General features: G+C 32.9%; 1 protein-coding gene across 1 annotated transcript in view; it reads left to right on the top strand.

Moving 5' to 3' along the window:
* Nucleotides 1-17,362, top strand: part of LOC140432645 (transient receptor potential-gamma protein-like) — a 382,624-nt gene that overhangs the window by 140,894 nt on the left and 224,368 nt on the right. The window contains exons 6-7 of the mRNA XM_072520678.1: nucleotides 302-463; nucleotides 13,320-13,530. Coding sequence (XP_072376779.1) covers nucleotides 302-463; nucleotides 13,320-13,530 — 373 coding nt within the window. The remainder of the gene's footprint in view (nucleotides 1-301; nucleotides 464-13,319; nucleotides 13,531-17,362) is intronic.

Below are 17,362 nucleotides of genomic sequence, written 5' to 3' on the forward strand. Positions count from 1 at the left end.
TAAGTTTGTCAAAAATGAATTTTAGAATCAAAATTTTTATAAACTAAAAATTATTTTTCTACCCCGACCGTACCTTTATAATATTAGTAACGCCCTTTTTAAATGCGTCCTAAAATATGTAAAAAAATTTCAAATTTCGATGGCAACTATTAATGGTATAAAATAAAGGATAATACATTGGAAGAATTTTTAAAGTAGAATTTAATCACTAACCTATATTACATTTAGGTTAAAAACTTCCTGACCTATCAATGACCGAAGTCTGACGAACTCCTTATAAACTCCTTTTTTGAACTTTCAGATGCGGTTGCGATGAGTGCGTCACTTCTCGGCAGGAGGACTCTTTGCGGCACTCAAGGAGTAGGATCAACGCGTATAGAGCCTTAGCTTCCCCGTCCCTTATAGCTCTATCTTCCAAAGATCCTATATTGACTGCGTTTGAATTGTCGTGGGAGCTACGCAGGTGAGGGAAAGGAAAATATGTTTGCTTTTAAATGTAAATATAATATATGAAGTAGAGATGATTGGTATTTAAAAGTCGACTGAAATCATTTCGGCCGAACTTGCAAAATGTGATACGTATGTTGGTATTTTTACTTGTTAGTACAATATTACTACTTTGTACTAAATACGAATTGCAGATAATTAAGATATTAAGGTAAATAACTTTTTTTTCTTCACTGTAAATTTTTTTAACATTATGTTTATATGGAATTAAACCACAATTTTTTTTTGTAATGAAAATCATATTTTTACCTACTTATGTTTGACGTTTTGATTTCCACTTCGGAAAATGTTTTCAAAAAAAAGTATTATACAAATTCTGGAAAATGTAAAGTTTCTGTTGTTGGTTATGGTATTTCAAAATTGACATACTTTACCTCGATCTCGCAGACAAACAGCATTTAAATGGCTTAAAAAATCTGAGGCCGGTGTTTTTATCCTAGGAATATCAAATTCTGACTGTTAAGTGTATTTTGTGTTACACTGTATCTTAATTGAGGCGATGGCTAGACTAAGGGCCAATATACCTATGGGCCCTTCTTCCGGAGAACACAGAATTAAACTCTTTATATTGTTCTCTATCAGTCTACCAATTTTGTCTACGCTATTACGGTTTTTTACGTTGGTAACACTTTTTTTAGTAAAGTGTTGGCACATCTGAGAAATATTTGTGCCTCTAAATCAACTATGCTTTGGTGAATTTCTGATAATGTGATTGAGGTTATGTTATATTTTAAACTAAGTTTAATTTTTTTTACAGCAATGGCTAATCGTAAAGCTATTTTAGATAACTCGGTGTCAAAATGTGCCAAAAAGGAAATTGTTCAGAAAGACCATTGCAAAGAAAACGTGGCAAGATCTAAGAGACAGAGTGGACAGCAGTATGTCAAAATTTACGGGAAAAACTGTACAGAGTAAGGTATTTTCTGTTGTCCGTAAGTGTTGCGTAGAAAAATGTTTTGCAAAAATAACTTCGCAAGAGCAAAAACGTTTATTTGACTTTTTTATGATAATGGTTTAAAAAAAGAAGAAACTCTTCTAGCAGGTTGTGTGGCATTAGAGGAGCCTCCAGAAAGGTAGAGAAAGATAGAAAATCCCAAAATTAGTATAGACAGTATCACTGGAAATACAAGCTTAAAACTTCTGACTTATATCAAGTAGGAGTAAAGCGTGTAAAAATATTACAGAAAAAAATTGTTGACAAAACTCCACTTAATGAAAAACGTCGAATACACGGAAAACAAAGAAAAATTTCAGATGATGTGTATTCTATGGCTTTAGAACATTTAAAATCTATTCCACATAAACCAAGTCATTACACACCTGGAAAAACAAACAGATTGTACTTTGACAACCCAGACCTAACGATTAAGAACATTTCTGAGCAGTTTCAAAAGTTGTTTAAAAACACTACTGGAAATAATCTTACCATGAAATACAAGACCTTTTTGAAGACTGACACATTTGATTATTGTCATGAGTGTGAAATCACACTAGAAAAGAACCGGAATGATGAATACCGTGTTGATTACAATCTCCATAAAAAAGACTCGAGGCATATTCCAAGCTAAAAAATGATTACTTGAGAAAGGCAACATATGATAGTGGCATTCTTGTCCTGGAATTTGATTACGCACAAAGTCTACCGTTTCCAAATCTCAGCATAACAAAACAGTTCTATATAAGACTGTTATGAATGTAAGTATTCAATATACACGTGCATAATGATAGATCATTTATGTATATTCCTTTATAGAATCTGAATGTAAAAAGGGAGCAAGTAGTGTTGCATCATTCATATTTGTCTGTATTTACAATCAATTAGCAGATTATCCTAATACCAAGCATATAGTTATTCTATCAGATGCAAGTGGGGGAAAAAGTAAAAATTAGACTTTGTTACGGTTTTGCACTTGTATATCAAAACTATACAGAGTCGAAGTGAGATATATTTATCCCATTCATGGACACTCCTTTAGTCAGTGCGACAGAAATTTTATGGGTATAAGAGGCCTTAAAAAGAGTTTAAGATGTCAAAGGATCCAAAGTCTACCTAGAAAAAATCATGCAGACAAACTCCTTCTCCTTTCTGCCTCAAACATGACTCCTGTTTAATATATGACTGGGATGCAGCAATTTTTCCTTATTTTTTGAAGAAGCCTATTAATAAAGATTGTAAGTTTAAAATAAAAGAGTATCGTGTGCTGACGTATAAACCATGTCGGACACTGGCTGCTTTGTATACTCCTTTTAGGTGTATACAAATATAAAAGGGGAAAAAAATATATGCAAAAACGTTGCCACTTGACCTTACTCTTACACCTTTACCTCGGGTTTCTTTTAATCAGCCTAAAATAAAAGAAGTAAGAGACTTGTTTCGGCACACCGGCTAAAAAGGACAATGAGAGTAGTTCTGATGACTCAGATGGTGAGGAAATTTAGCATAAAATTATATTAATTATATAGTGTAAACAAAATAAAAGTTTTCTTGTTGTATAAAGACTTTGACTATTATTTTAAACCTTTGTATACTATAAATATGTAACTTTAGTATACTATATATACTAACACTAAAAAGTTATAGGCCTTTCTTCTGCAAAAGACATTTTAATCTGCTAAATGGGCAGAGGTTGCGCCGGTTGGGAGTGGGAATATTTTTACGGCGTGGCAAAATTTTGACGTGTGACATTACAAGATGGCGGCTGACAGCTGTCAACTGTTATGTCAACTGTTATCGTTCAAACGTAAAGGTGGCGTCAATTCTTTTTTCGTATGTCATCGTTCAAACGTAAAGATGGCGTAAATTCTTCTTCTTTTCGTCTGTTATCTCTCAAACGTGAAGTTGGCGTCAATTCTTCTTCTTTTCGTCTGTCATCCCTCAAACGTAAAAATGGCGTCAATTCTTCTTCTTTCGTTTATCAACTTTACGCAACCACATGTTCTCCAACCAATACGTATCCTCATGAGCGTGTGAATTTTCTTATCGGCGGCGTCCTTTGATGTTTTTCCGTTGCCCGGCCCCTCCAGAAAAAGGGCTTATGTAAACTTGTTTTAATACTCTTCATTTGAAAATAAAAAAAGGACATATTTAATAAAGGTGTTCTCCAGTATTATATCACCGGATCAAAAATTCTTAAAACTAAAACACTTAAACAATGCAAGTGTTGGTTCGCCTTAGGCATGGATGTTAAATCTTTGAATGCTTGTTTCTCAAAATACACTTTTAGCAGATAGGCCCTTCTTCTAGCTATCGCCTCAATTGTGGTCGAGTGACATACATTGAACAATAGTAGAATTGTATTTATGTGTATTGTGTGTTGTATTAGTGTTGTGTAAAAATATTTAAAATAAGGTTATTATTTTCCTATTTTCATATTTTTTTTTTTAATATAAATTTCGCAGACAAATTCATTTTTCGATGTTGATAATACTTTTAAGTTGCCGCCATGAAACGCCACTGATAAATCTAAAGAATTAAGAATTCAGATAAATCGTGCTGATCACATTTTAATTTGTTAAATGCATCGTCAATACGTCTATTGATACAGCTAGTTCACTGTAAAGCTTATATTACCTATTCAAATGCAAAGAGGGCTATTAAAATGTTATGAGCCGATATTATTTTGATTTTCTTATTGGTGAACGACGTGTTTGATTTGCACCTCGTACAATTAGTAGATCAAGTTATATTTATGAGTTACCCTCCCCAATTTCTTGTCAAGGTATATTTAAAAAGGTAAATTTCATTTTAACGAGACCATTATTTTGTATCATTTACGTTTGAAATCTTGGACAATCTTTGGATTTTTACATGAATGTTTCAGAAAGCACTATTTGACATAGTTCTTATCTCGTTATTAATGAAACCATAATCTGAAAAAACTACAGAAGTTAATCAAATTATCTCACCTCCCTAAAAATCTTGATTTGTCTTAAAAGCTTTCGTTGCCCCGGAGAAAAGCGGATATCTCGTAATTTCTCACGTAACATTTCCAGTAATTAGTCCAATGTTTTTGGATCTTATCTTTTATCCAGGACTTTCGGGAACCTTTATCGAAATCTAATGATTTATCCCTCTTATCCTTATTTATCGCTAAGTAGGTCATCTTTACCGCACATATTGAGCTTTCTCGGTGCTAGTTTTTGTGGAGCTCGTTAACCGACTATAATTCGACGGTTACATTAGTTGAAGAGCTAGCGTAGCTTGGTTTTAATAGGTTTAGTATAACTTTAAACTTCGTAATTGAATATGGGTGAGGTTAATATTGATTAGAAATTATACGTTTATAACATATATATTATTATCATACTAATTTTCTCTTAATTTAAAACTGTATCGAATTTAGAACACATCTTTCTACACGTCTTTGTTATGGAAATGAGGAAAAACGGATAAAAGCAGAATCCACTCATAATTAGACTTGTGTGTTTTCCATTCTGTACCCTCTTCCTTTGTTGATAGTTTTAATGATTTTATTGATAATTAAACTGAAAATTAGAAGGCTTAACCAGTCTCCCTCGTCATATTAAATTGCCCATATCTATAAGATTCGTAAGTTGTCCATCTACTGTGATTTTCATTTTACTCTTTTGGTAGAGGATTTTAGTAGTTTTTATAACGTCTTAGAAAACTTCTCTATTATATAGAAGACCAGTGAATTTGCCCTCCACCATGCAAGGGGGTCCAATTAATTTCGTCTACAGTCACTGCAATGTTTTCTGACCTCCTCCTTTTTAATGCTAGGACGTAAACACAATGATATTTTAATCTGTTGTACAAATTTCATAACAAATAAGTCACTTTTGGAGAATCTCTGAACTTGTGCGTAAAGCTGTCTTAGGAAATCGATGTACATACAAAAACCAGCGTAATTCTAGTTTGGCAATGCATTTGTCTTGAGCTTGAGGATGTTTTAGGATCAACAAACTTTCAAGAGAGTTAAAAATAAAATTTTTAAAATAATGAACTTCTTGCATGAAAGGACCGGTCTTTTCACCTTCAGATAAATATTGTCCTATCTGACAGATGGGATTTTTAAGGACTTTAAGTGAGGTATATTATTATAAAAGTTAGAGGTTGTCCATTCTTTTTCCAAAGAGAGATGCACGATATCGATCCAGTCCATTCGTTCGAGAAAAAGTTTTTTAATGAATAACTTTCCATGTAGAATCACAGGAGTTATCTACCCTAAGGGGTCATACATTTTAGCTAGAGCGGATAAGGCAATTCTTTTTGTAACGTAAGTGTCAGTTGGGGCTTCAGGTACTGAAATTAAGGGGGTGTGTCTGGAGAAGGGTTCCATGAAAGTCCTAAGACTTTATTAGAGGCATTTTCAATTTGGATATCATATGATGTAGGTTGATCATTGTTAAAATATTTTTCAGTGAACCTTGTGAAATTGGAAACCCATTTGTGAGTTGAAATGCAAGCAGTGCCTAGAATGGTATTTAATTCGTGATATGTGGTTTCTAGGTCAGCTTCAGTTTCTGCACCACCAAGGATGTCGTCTACATAAGTTTGTGTAAGTAAGGCTTAACAAGCGACGGGGGATTTTTATATATTAGGATGCAAGCTCTTTTATAGCCTGAGTAGATAAGAAACTTAAAGATCTGAGGCCGTACGTTACGCTAGTAAGTTCAATGCATTCAAGTGGTTTAGAGGGATCATCTCTCCACAGTATATTTTGCAGGAAAGTTTGATTTGGGTTGATATTTATTTGATGGTACATTTTTTGAATACCAGCGGTGCAAACAAATTGGGGTATTCTAAAACGGCAAAGAATGTCACATAGATCAGGTTGTACCTGTGGATCTGGCAGCATGAGGTCATTTAAAGAGGTCCCAGAAGACGATTTACAAGATATATCAAAAACAACGTTGAGTGCTAGTATCACAAGTAGTTGAGTTTATCACGCAATGATGGGGCAAAAAATATTTGTTGCCCCAAAAGTTCTTGTATAGTGTGAGTGGGATATATCGTGCATGATTAAGTGTAATGTATTCATCGATAAAGCTTTTGTATTCAAGAGATAGAGAGTGATTTAATTGGAATTTCTTTCCTAAGCCTTCAAATCGTTTTTTAGCGATAGGGAATCACCTAGTTTGGTATGCTCTGAGGGGTATTTAAGGGAAAGATTGACTTAGAATCGTCCGTTTTCTAAAATTTTAAAGTTTTTCTTAAAGTCAAGTTCAGCAATTTCTTCAGTCGGGGTGAGAAGTTTTTATTTCCTCCATTTTACTCTTTTATTTTGTAGTTGATTATAAGGTACACTGCCAGCGATAATTCAACCAAAAAAGGCGTTTTGAAGTACAGGGAGATTGTTTCCCAATCTTACGATGCCATCATTAATGAGTTCATATTATTTGTCAGCGCTTATCAAAATGTCAATACTTAAAGTTGAGAAGAACTCATTCTCGACTAAGGAAATGTTGTGTAGTATTTCGAGCAATTCTAGGGGTGTGTGGCAGTTAAAACGCAAGAGCGGTTTGTCTGCTTTGGTCGGCAGTTGAAACGTAAGAGAAAGAATTATTGAAAGGGAGATCTGATACACCTTTGTTCCCACACTGTGATCCCACTTGTTCTTTTATTAGCTTAATTCCCAAATGTCCTATAAATAGCCTTCTATTATGGCTATATTCTGCATCTGTGCATCTGTGTCCATAAAAAGTGACTAACGGCCATCGTTTCGTATTACTTGAAACGTCATTAGAAGAAGCCATTATCAACGATGTCTACACAGCATTTTGTAGAATTATAAAATTAAATTTTCTCTGGTTTACCAGTAACTGAAAAAACTGCAAAATGCAGAAGACTACACGGGACGATTTTGTACGTTGGTTATAATGGTTGATAATTGCGGCTTATTAATCTTTAAACTACCTACAACAGTCAATCTGTGGTTTGTTAAAAGTTCGTCGATAACTAGACAAGAGGTAAACCAGCTGGTCCATCGTTACATTTCTTCCCGAACTTGATAGCCGTTGACACATTCTCAGTGTAACTGCTGCAGTGGAATTATCTAATTTGTACGGTCCAGGTGGCTGGTGTTCAGCAAATATTTCCATATGATTTGTGTAGAAAGTTCTACAATCAACTACTACAGATACTCACCTACAGAATAATAACTTTTACAATTCTGAACAAATGTGTCAAATATATCTCTTATGTAAGCCAACTTATCTCTTCCCTGCCTTTTATCCCTAGTATTTTTGTCGTCAAAGCAAATATCTCTTAGATAAAATCTATATCGCCTTGCTGCCAAAGGTGCAATAAATATTTTGCTTCCTAATCCATCTCGCTCCCAAAATTCTTTTTAAATTATTTCGAGATCCATAATCTAGTCCTGCTAAATAAAGCAAACCGAGAAATGCTCGCATTTCCGAAATTAATATATCTTTAGCATTTCGTTTATCTTTGAAATTTTTAGAAATAGATCTAACATAAAAATTCGTAAAGTGTACCACAGAATCAACGATATTACTAAATAAAAGGTTCCATGATTCAATTGGAGGACTTGCATTTCTTCCAATGCCAATAGTGCCTGGTAAATGTTGAACAATATTTTCTTTTCTAGTAGAACTGCTCTAGAAGGTGTATGTTTTAGCCATTTAGTTGTATCTTCACCATATTAATATAATCGCCTGACACCTTCTGCAGCATTCCTGCCTTCCACGTGCTGTTTTGCACCCTCTGCCGCCTCTTGCTCAGAATATCTCTATATCCTCATCAAATATAGACTTATAAGAATCATAAATCTCTTCGCCAATCCAAACTTCATGATATAGAACTTGCAGACGCCGTATTTCCGTTTCATATACAAAAAAAAATTTATGAGTATAAGTCCTACCTGAGTCCAATAATTGAATCACTTGTAAAATACAAAAACACTATGACCGATTACATGTTATAAGATAAGCCCACATTTGTTAGCCTAAACTAACCTTATATGAGTACTCTGGGAATTGCCAAAACCAACATTGCCGTCTACTGTTTTTATTCTTATTTACGTTCGAACGTGACTTTAATCCACAGCTGATAGATGGAAGTACATATTTCTAAAAGTTCCATGACCACATGACGGTGGTCTATTAGGACAAAATAATCTATATTTCAAAACTAAAAGCTTTTATTTTTGTAAAATATTTAGATAAGTACTTCTTTTTGGGTGACTGAAAGGTACTGATAAAAACAGATACGTGTATTTATGTAAGAAATAGCCTTTTGCGTATAAAACCCGTTCTGATAGATCACTGTCGTGTATCGGAGTCATATAGATAGATAGATTACATCTTGAGTGTTCATCTGTCAAATGCTTTCTTTACGTGAATCAGATACGTGCTGGTTTATTATATCGTAGTGATTTCTTGGTAATTTGCTTTATGACTAATATTGCATCGGTACCTTCCATTATAATCTTCCATTACGAAAACCTTGTTGTTCATCTGCTAAGCATTATCTCTGATTTATTAGGTCTTAAATTTTATTTGTAAGTTTCCGGAAGTATTTAATAAGTTTTGCCTCTATAGTTTTCTTTCTGTTTTCCCTTTTTCTTTAATAGTTAAATTAATTAGCTAGTTCTCCATTCTTTTTAAATTTTTCATGCGTGAAAAAAAATATCTATTTTATGTCCTTTTGGCATAAATTACTATTCAGCTACATCCTTTTTTAGAAATGTCAACACTGTTTTAAATATTTTTAATTATACTTATATACTTAATTTTTTCTTATCATATTCATAGTTGACGGAATTTGGTGGATGAGCTCCTATTCTAAAACGCTCAAGCGTTCCGTTGTTAATGCGAAACCTATCAATCTTCTTTGCTAAATAGCAAAAAGAAGGAAGTGTATAATTTATTAACCCACGGGAGCGCGTTTGCCGTAAAAACTTAAATAAATCACGAGGTTTTATGTCAATACGGTCTAATATGAGTTTTTTTGACTCTATAATTCGTTTTTGGTAAAACCGTGGGCAAAGTTATTATGTTTTTGTCTTTAAAGGACTGACAATAACTTCGTAATTTAATATGACAAAAAGGTCTGCTTTAGTTATTTAGTGCTTTGAGGAGGTAAAATGTGGGAAAACCAAAAAATATTGACAATAGAGAAATTTAATAATGTTGAATTGTTGGCGCGTGTTCAATTAGGTAGAAAAAAAACTTACTTAAAATTGATTTTATTGTACATTGGATTAGCATTAAGTTATTTAAGTCAAAACATCACAAACCCTGGACTACCAGAGGTATCCGCATATCAGCCAAGAATATAGATTCACTACTGTACATCAAGAAATTTACTACCAACGGCTTTTGTCACTGAATATATATTTAAGTTCAGAAGAACCTATTAAAAATTAATCAAAACAGCTAAAAAATGTACTATTAAAATCATCTGGGAACTCTAAAAATGTTGCAAAAAAAAAATTTTTAAATCCCAACACCTGGATTGCTGTTATCATTTTAACATCATCAAAGTTTTTAATCTTTTGGCTGTAGTAATACTATGTTTAACTAATATTGTTTCATGGTACATTGACATTTTGTTTTTGACACCGTTCATGGGTATTTTCTTATCAATCAGTTACCAGCCGTAGTCCGTTTGAAGAGGTTTACTCTCCGGACACTGGAACTCACTTAAGCATGGGTGTATGTTACCTGAAGTAAAATTTAATTAAAATATTAAACATCATATAATATTATTAACATCATGTACAATCTTTGGTAACACATTACGTTTTAAAGGGTTTTTACCTAAATATTTTGGTGGCTCAGGCATGGTAACCTGTAAGTATAACCATTTTGTTTTTTAACCTTAGTCAAAATTTTAAACCACGTTTGCTGTAATTAAATGGTTTATACTTATTTTAGGTATTTTAACCTGATGATGGAACAGTTGTTCCGAAAACGTTCGTGCTTTTAATGTTGCCCTTTTAAGGGTTTTTATAAAATAAAATATACCCACATACAAAGACTAACCTCTTTTTTTTTAGATAACTTATTCTGTTCAACCTCAAAAAATGACTCTACATGCTAGCAAAAAACTAAACGCAAGAAATGTAACGAAATTAGAAGATGGTTGGTCACTATCTGCTGTAGCGAACCATTTTAACGTAAGCAGAACAACAGTTTTTAATATTAATAAAAGATGAATAGAACAAGAAACTCTTGAGAGAAACCAAGGTTTTGAAATACCAAAAATATCTACCGCTCATGAAGATTGTACGCTTCTGGAGAGATTATAAGACTTCTTTTGAAGATGCGAAAACTGCAAGAATTATGTTACAGTTTGCGGGAAGAAAGACAACAACTTGGCGCAGAATTGAAGCATCGCGCTTTAGGTACCGAACTGTAGCAAAAAAAGCAAGCTTTTACACCACAACAAAAGAAATCAAGATTTAAACCAGGTGTGTTTAAATTAAATAGATTTAATCATCTATATTTAGATATATAGCAGCTGTTCATTTTAGCGCCAATGTATGGGGATGTAGAAGCATAAAAATATCATGTTTCTCAATGTAGAACAGTTGTATCCAGAAAATAATTTTATCCTCTCACAAGATAATTGTCCTGTTCACACTGTATATATAATAAACCAGTGGCTCCAGAATAACAACATCGAAACGTTACCATGGCCCAGCTACAGTCCAGATTTAAACCCAATCGAGAATGTGTGGGGGGTTATTATAAAACGGTTGTATCGTCGTAACTTTATACCTGAAAATGCTAAAGAGCTGTGGGACGGTATACAACAAGATTGGGAAGAGCGCTCTGGAGAAGACAATTTCATAGTTTCTTTCACGCAGATGAACCGAAGACTATAAGCTGTTATCAATACTGATGGAGATATTACAAAATATTAATTTTATTTTTACATAATTAAATTTAGTATAGTTTTGGTCTTCCAGACCCTCGCTCTCTTTCGAGAGTTTCTTGTTCCCTCCATTTTTTATTAATAGAAAAACTATGATTTTGCTTATGTTAACATATTTTGCTGCCTCTAATAGTGCCCAGTTAATGTGAATTAACATATGTAATCAATTGTTTGTTGATTGTTTGTTTACTTTAATATTTGTCTGTCATAATAAATATAACATAATGTCAGACTTATCAAATACACTGCTCAAAATGATCAAATCTTACTAAGAGTCGTATAAGCTTTTTTTAGGAACCAGCTGTAAATAAATTATTTTACGACTAAGTGTTTATTTACTGTGTTTACTAGGTATTTGATTTATGAACCAAAAAGCTTTTTCGGTAGAAAAATCATGCTCTGGATACCATATTTCTAATTTTTCAATGTTTTAAATAATAATTAATCTACTTTTCTTGAAATATCATATTATCTGTATTTGATCTCGTGACCACAATTAGTTTAAATACTAGTTCGTTGTTGTCTGTGCCTATTTTTAACCTCAATTATTAAATACTGTTTTTTAAAGTTTGTTTATTTTTTGTATTGACTTTTTCCTAAAAGAATTTGATATATTATGTAGTTTATAACGTAATTTATGTCTTAATTAATTACTACGTGGCACGTGGCATATTATCGTGCAGGTTGCGTTTCCATCACATAGCGTTTACTTTCTGAAAAATATAATTTAAATGGTTTTAATATGAACAACGCACACTGTCCGGAACATAGCGTTTCAGACACTTAACGTTTCCGTTCAGTATATTCGAAAACAATATTTTACTGATGCCGACGGCTACGTAACGGGTCGTAACCGGTTGGTAAGGATAATGTGAATTAGATGTCCGTCGTTTTCCCCTTGTTTATTTAGGTATTTCTTTGATTTTGATACAGAGTATTTAAAAAAATAATTTTTGAGGCTATTTTGTCATTTATGCATGTGCTTTATTGCTTTGTGACAATTAATCACGAATGTGATAAACAATTAGGACTTTTGTACGGAAGTGATACCTCTTCTTTTTAAAAATATTTTTTGGTTTGATATGTATGGCTTCGTTAAATGTAGTATTTTGTTTTTTAACTGAAGGTGAAATTAAATTTAAAACATATTTACACTAAATCCTATTCATTCTAAAATATCCATAATATTTTTCATCGTCATCAATTAATTCTCTGTATAAAGTCCAGTATTCACATTTCTTCTTCCTTTCTCTTAGCATTGGATGTACTTCAAACCTTCTTTTTAACACAGTTTTTCATTCTTTATCGTTAAAAAGAAGAGCAATTGCACATAATTTTTGTCGAGAAAATCGAGATCATATCTTCACCGAACCAAACTGAAACGTTCTATGTGTGAAAATGTGAACGCGCAGCCCAATTGTTGGAGTAGAAACGCTACGTGGCCGAAACGCTACGTGCACGATAATATGCCGCGACCTTTCTGGGTTTCGTCGTTCTGGGAAACTGAAATCAGCGTTTGAACGATCCTTTGCGATTCACGGTTCATGTATTAATTTGACCGAGTCTCGTATCACGATCACACAGTTCGTTTCATAAACACTAGACAGGGTTATTCATAGGCATGATTCATAGGGTCATTCGAACGATAGGGTCACAGAATGTGATTGTATCGATCACGGGTCATCATGAACGATCAGATCTTTGTGAACGGATCGTTCGTGACCTTCTCATCACTATTAGGCACGATTCGGACAGCCTGAAACACAGTGGTGTATGGTCTGTCTAGGTGATCTGCAATTATAAAGATTGTGGTTTTGGAATCGGTCCTAGTCAGAAATTTTAATTCAAAATATAGGTTAAAACATGCTTCTCTAGGACTTTGAAAAAGTAGTTAAGAGTTTATGGGGTATATAATGTTTTAGTATTTTAATAATTTATATTGTTTCAGACTGAGTTTTATGGAACACGAATTTAAAAGTGAGTACCAGGAGTTAAGAAAGCAATGCCAGGATTTTGCAACTGCTCTTCTGGACCACACAAGAAGCTCTTATGAACTGGAGGTTCTTTTGAATCATGATCCAACTGGACCAGCCTTCGAACATGGGGATAGAATGCACTTAAATAGACTGAAGTTAGCTATTAAATTAAGACAGAAAAAGGTAAGTATTTAACTTTATAGTTTACAAGATATTGTTTATATTTTTTGGCATTTTAAAATAGTAGTTTAAACCACTACGAGATTTTGTTTACTTTAACAGAAAGTTATTTTCGAAGAAAAGAACTATTTACTTTGTCTATTTAATCCGGTTTTTTCTTGGTTCTGAGTACAGAGAATTTAAAAATATTAGCGATTAGAGTTTTTGAATACAATTTGACGAAATATAGGGTTTTGGTTCGAACTATGCATTAGAAGAACACTTGATAACGCTTAAAATGTTTATCGGTTTCGAGAGTAGGTGAACTGGGTGAACAATTTTTTGTTGAAATAGCACCAAGAATGGTGGTGATCGGCTGGTTGCCGATGGCTCAGGGACCCGAGAGTGAACTTCAAGCGGAAGGGTAAAAGAAATAGCCGCTACCTGAGCGAAACCTGATAAATTATGAGTGTGCCATAAAATAAAAAATGTGAGATTTAGTTCTGGGTTGTCGATATTATCTTTTTTATTGGCCTTTATGGATTGGATAAAAATAATACTGGTATAGAATATTTTGTTGATAAAAATCAGCCGCAGTCTATTTTGCATAATATGGTAAGCAGAGAAATCAGTCTATTTTGCATAGAAATTGACGTGGTAAGCAGAGAAAACTATGATAGAGGTAGATGGCATAGCTGTCGCTCTTATACAATAAAAATAAAAAACTTTTCAGTGTTCAGTAGAAGTGTTAAAAATTATTTTGTCAATGTCTGCCAATCCTATCAGATTCAACTGCATATTAAGCTTACAGTGTCCTTTTAGCACACCTACTATAGCTTTGACTGTTTTCCTGTCTTTGCTTATTAAGTCTGCCGTAAATTTTGGCGAATGTTCTATAATGAAATGTTTCTCCTGCCTTTGTCCTGGTGAATTCGTCCACCATTATACAGATTTGCAAGCTACACGTTCTTGTTACTACCTTTCCAGTGCTGCAGAATGATTCAGGTCCAACGAATGACATTGATGAGCCTTGTTTCTCCATTTCATTTTATTTTTCTTGATGCGGTACCCAGCCTACCGTAACCTTGTTAAGGTCTTCTAGTTGATTTATGGGACCCACACAATCGTGAAAAAGATAGAAAGAGTTTTTATATTTGTAAAAAGTTCTGTATTCTTATTTTTTCTGCAGTTTTTAAAGAATTATAAATTTTTCATTTTTGTTATATTTTAATGTTTTTTTTGTTCTTCCAATCAATCTTTTTGCTTTCACAAAAATATATTTTAATTTTTTATAATATTAGTAAAAATTTATTACTTGAAATAACGTTAATAAATAAATTCATTAAAGTCTTCTAGCTTTGAAACCAAAAAATCTATTTTTCTGTACTAGTAGTAAACTAATTAAAAAAAAAATTGAAAAATATCTGTACAAAATAAATAAACTACTAATTTTTTGTAGTGAAGTATCTCATATCCCACTACACTTATGGTGTCACTATTTCCCAGTACACTAACGACGTGTTAAAGGAATATTTTGTGCTAAGGTAAAAGTGTAGAAATATATACAAAAAAAAAACAACAGAAAATACTTAACAAAATAAAATCGTATTTAGCAATATTTAAAAATAAATTAGAAGAAATTATAATTAGACGTGGAGTGAGACAGGGATGCGTATTGTCGCCAATTCTTTTTAATGCCTACTCCGAAGAGATTCTAAAAAGCTCTTGAGAGTGAAATAGCTGGAATACAGGTAAAGAGTTACCATTAATAACATTAGATATGCGGACGACACTGTGATCTTAGCCAAAAATATTGAATATCTTTAGAGACTGGTGACCAGAATAGCGGAGTATGGAAAAGAGTACGTTATAACAATATACGTCAAGAAGCCGAAATTTATGAGAATATCGAAAAGTCAGAGAAATAACGAAAATCTTCTAATAAACGGAACCAAAGTGGACAAATACACATGTCTGGGAACAATGATTAACTCCACAAATTATTACATTCAGGAGATCAAAATCAGAATAGAAAAGGCTAGCAAATTTCAACAAAATGAGAAGAGTGCTATGTACAAGAGATTTAAAATTGGTACTGAGAGTTAGGTTGGCGAGGTGCTATGTTTTTATCGTGATGTTATATCGTGAACATGTCACAAACAAGGAGGTTCTGAGGAGGATGAATGAAGAAATAGAAATTTTAAATACAATGAAAACAAGAAAAATTGAATATTTCGGACATATTATACTGATCCAACTGATTATGCAGGAAATGATCCAAGGAAAAAGAAGCGTAGAATGCCATGGTAACCTGAGAGAGTGGTACGGATGTACATCAAATGAACTTTTCAGAGCAGCCGTCTCAAAAGTCCGAATAGCTATGATGTTTGCTGACCTCCGCCGCGGAGATTGCACTTGAAGAAGAAAAAAAAATAAATATCCTTTAATTCTTATTTATGCTATTTTATAATTGTTTTTTCTATGATGAATGTTATTTTTTGTTCCTCTATTACCTTTTCTATTTTATAGATTCTTTTATATCAATTTACAGTTCAATAATTACCAAAACATAACATAGTTTTGTTTATAAGGATTTATGAATTTAGAATAGAATTATAAATGCAACTATCTGGAATTATTGTTATTGCCTGCATTTGAAGCCAAATCACAATGTACGTTCAAAACCGATTAGAAAGCCAACCGTCGTCATTGCATTGCATTTTAGCACTCGGAGTCAAGAGATATCCTAGCTAATTAACGGTTGTATTGAACTTCAAAGGGGCTTTAACACACTCATACAATTTGATTAAACCGAACATTACTGATGAACTCTGAGTGTTTGCTGTGTAGCTTCAGATCACTGAAATTTCGAAGATCAGAATTTGTAAAGTACATAAAGAACAATAATGGAATAACCACTAATATAAATGATTCTTAAAGGATAAATTGTGGCCGTTAATATGCTTTACTCATCATAAACGATTATGATGAAATATTTCATTGTGTTTCTTCAAATAAGGCTGTTTTTGCAGTCACTTTAGCATAAATTACTTACAAAATATTCGTTATTTTATTATTTTCAAAACAAACTAGTTATTGTTATTATCTGTCTCGTTTAAAATAATAATTTAGACATTGTTCTGAAGCTATTTTCTTGTGGCATTTTAAATTAATTTATATTTAAATGGGAATAAGCCACAACTAAAGGTTAAAATACGTTTATTGACGTTTCAATTTCCACTTCGGAAATCGTATTTTAACCTTTAATTGTGGCTTATTCCCATTTAAATATAAATTAATAATTTAGACATTTTGTATTTTCTGAATTTAAATTCCCATTTTAAAGAAAATATTCCGCGATTTAGGGAAAAAATTTGAATTTTATTTTGTCCAACATCACATATAAATCAATACTAGAATATGTAACAACTTTAGAAACTATGCCTCCAATTCTTATCGGTAGTCAAAACATGGGGGTTCAAATTAAGTGTTGCGCCTTAAATTTCTCACCTATGTTCCGTCCAAAATAGTAGATAGATAGTAAGTCACCTAAGCGCACTTTGACCTTTGTCCTCCGATATCATACCAATGTGGCACATGACATATGATATATTATGTGACATTTTTGTGACGTTTGACGTCGTACGTTACAATTACGTAAAGTTTGACTTTACGGGGGTGACGGTTTATATGATATTCGACACAAAACGTGACCTATTATGTGACATAATACCTCATATGTCACATAATATCATTTATCATATAATATGCTACATAATGTCAGACGCACGACGTCAAACGTCCCATAAATGTGACATAATATGTCACATGTTACGTGTCACATTGGTATGACGTC

This window comes from Diabrotica undecimpunctata, chromosome 1, assembly GCF_040954645.1.
Source record: "Diabrotica undecimpunctata isolate CICGRU chromosome 1, icDiaUnde3, whole genome shotgun sequence".
NCBI lineage: Eukaryota > Metazoa > Arthropoda > Insecta > Coleoptera > Chrysomelidae > Diabrotica > Diabrotica undecimpunctata.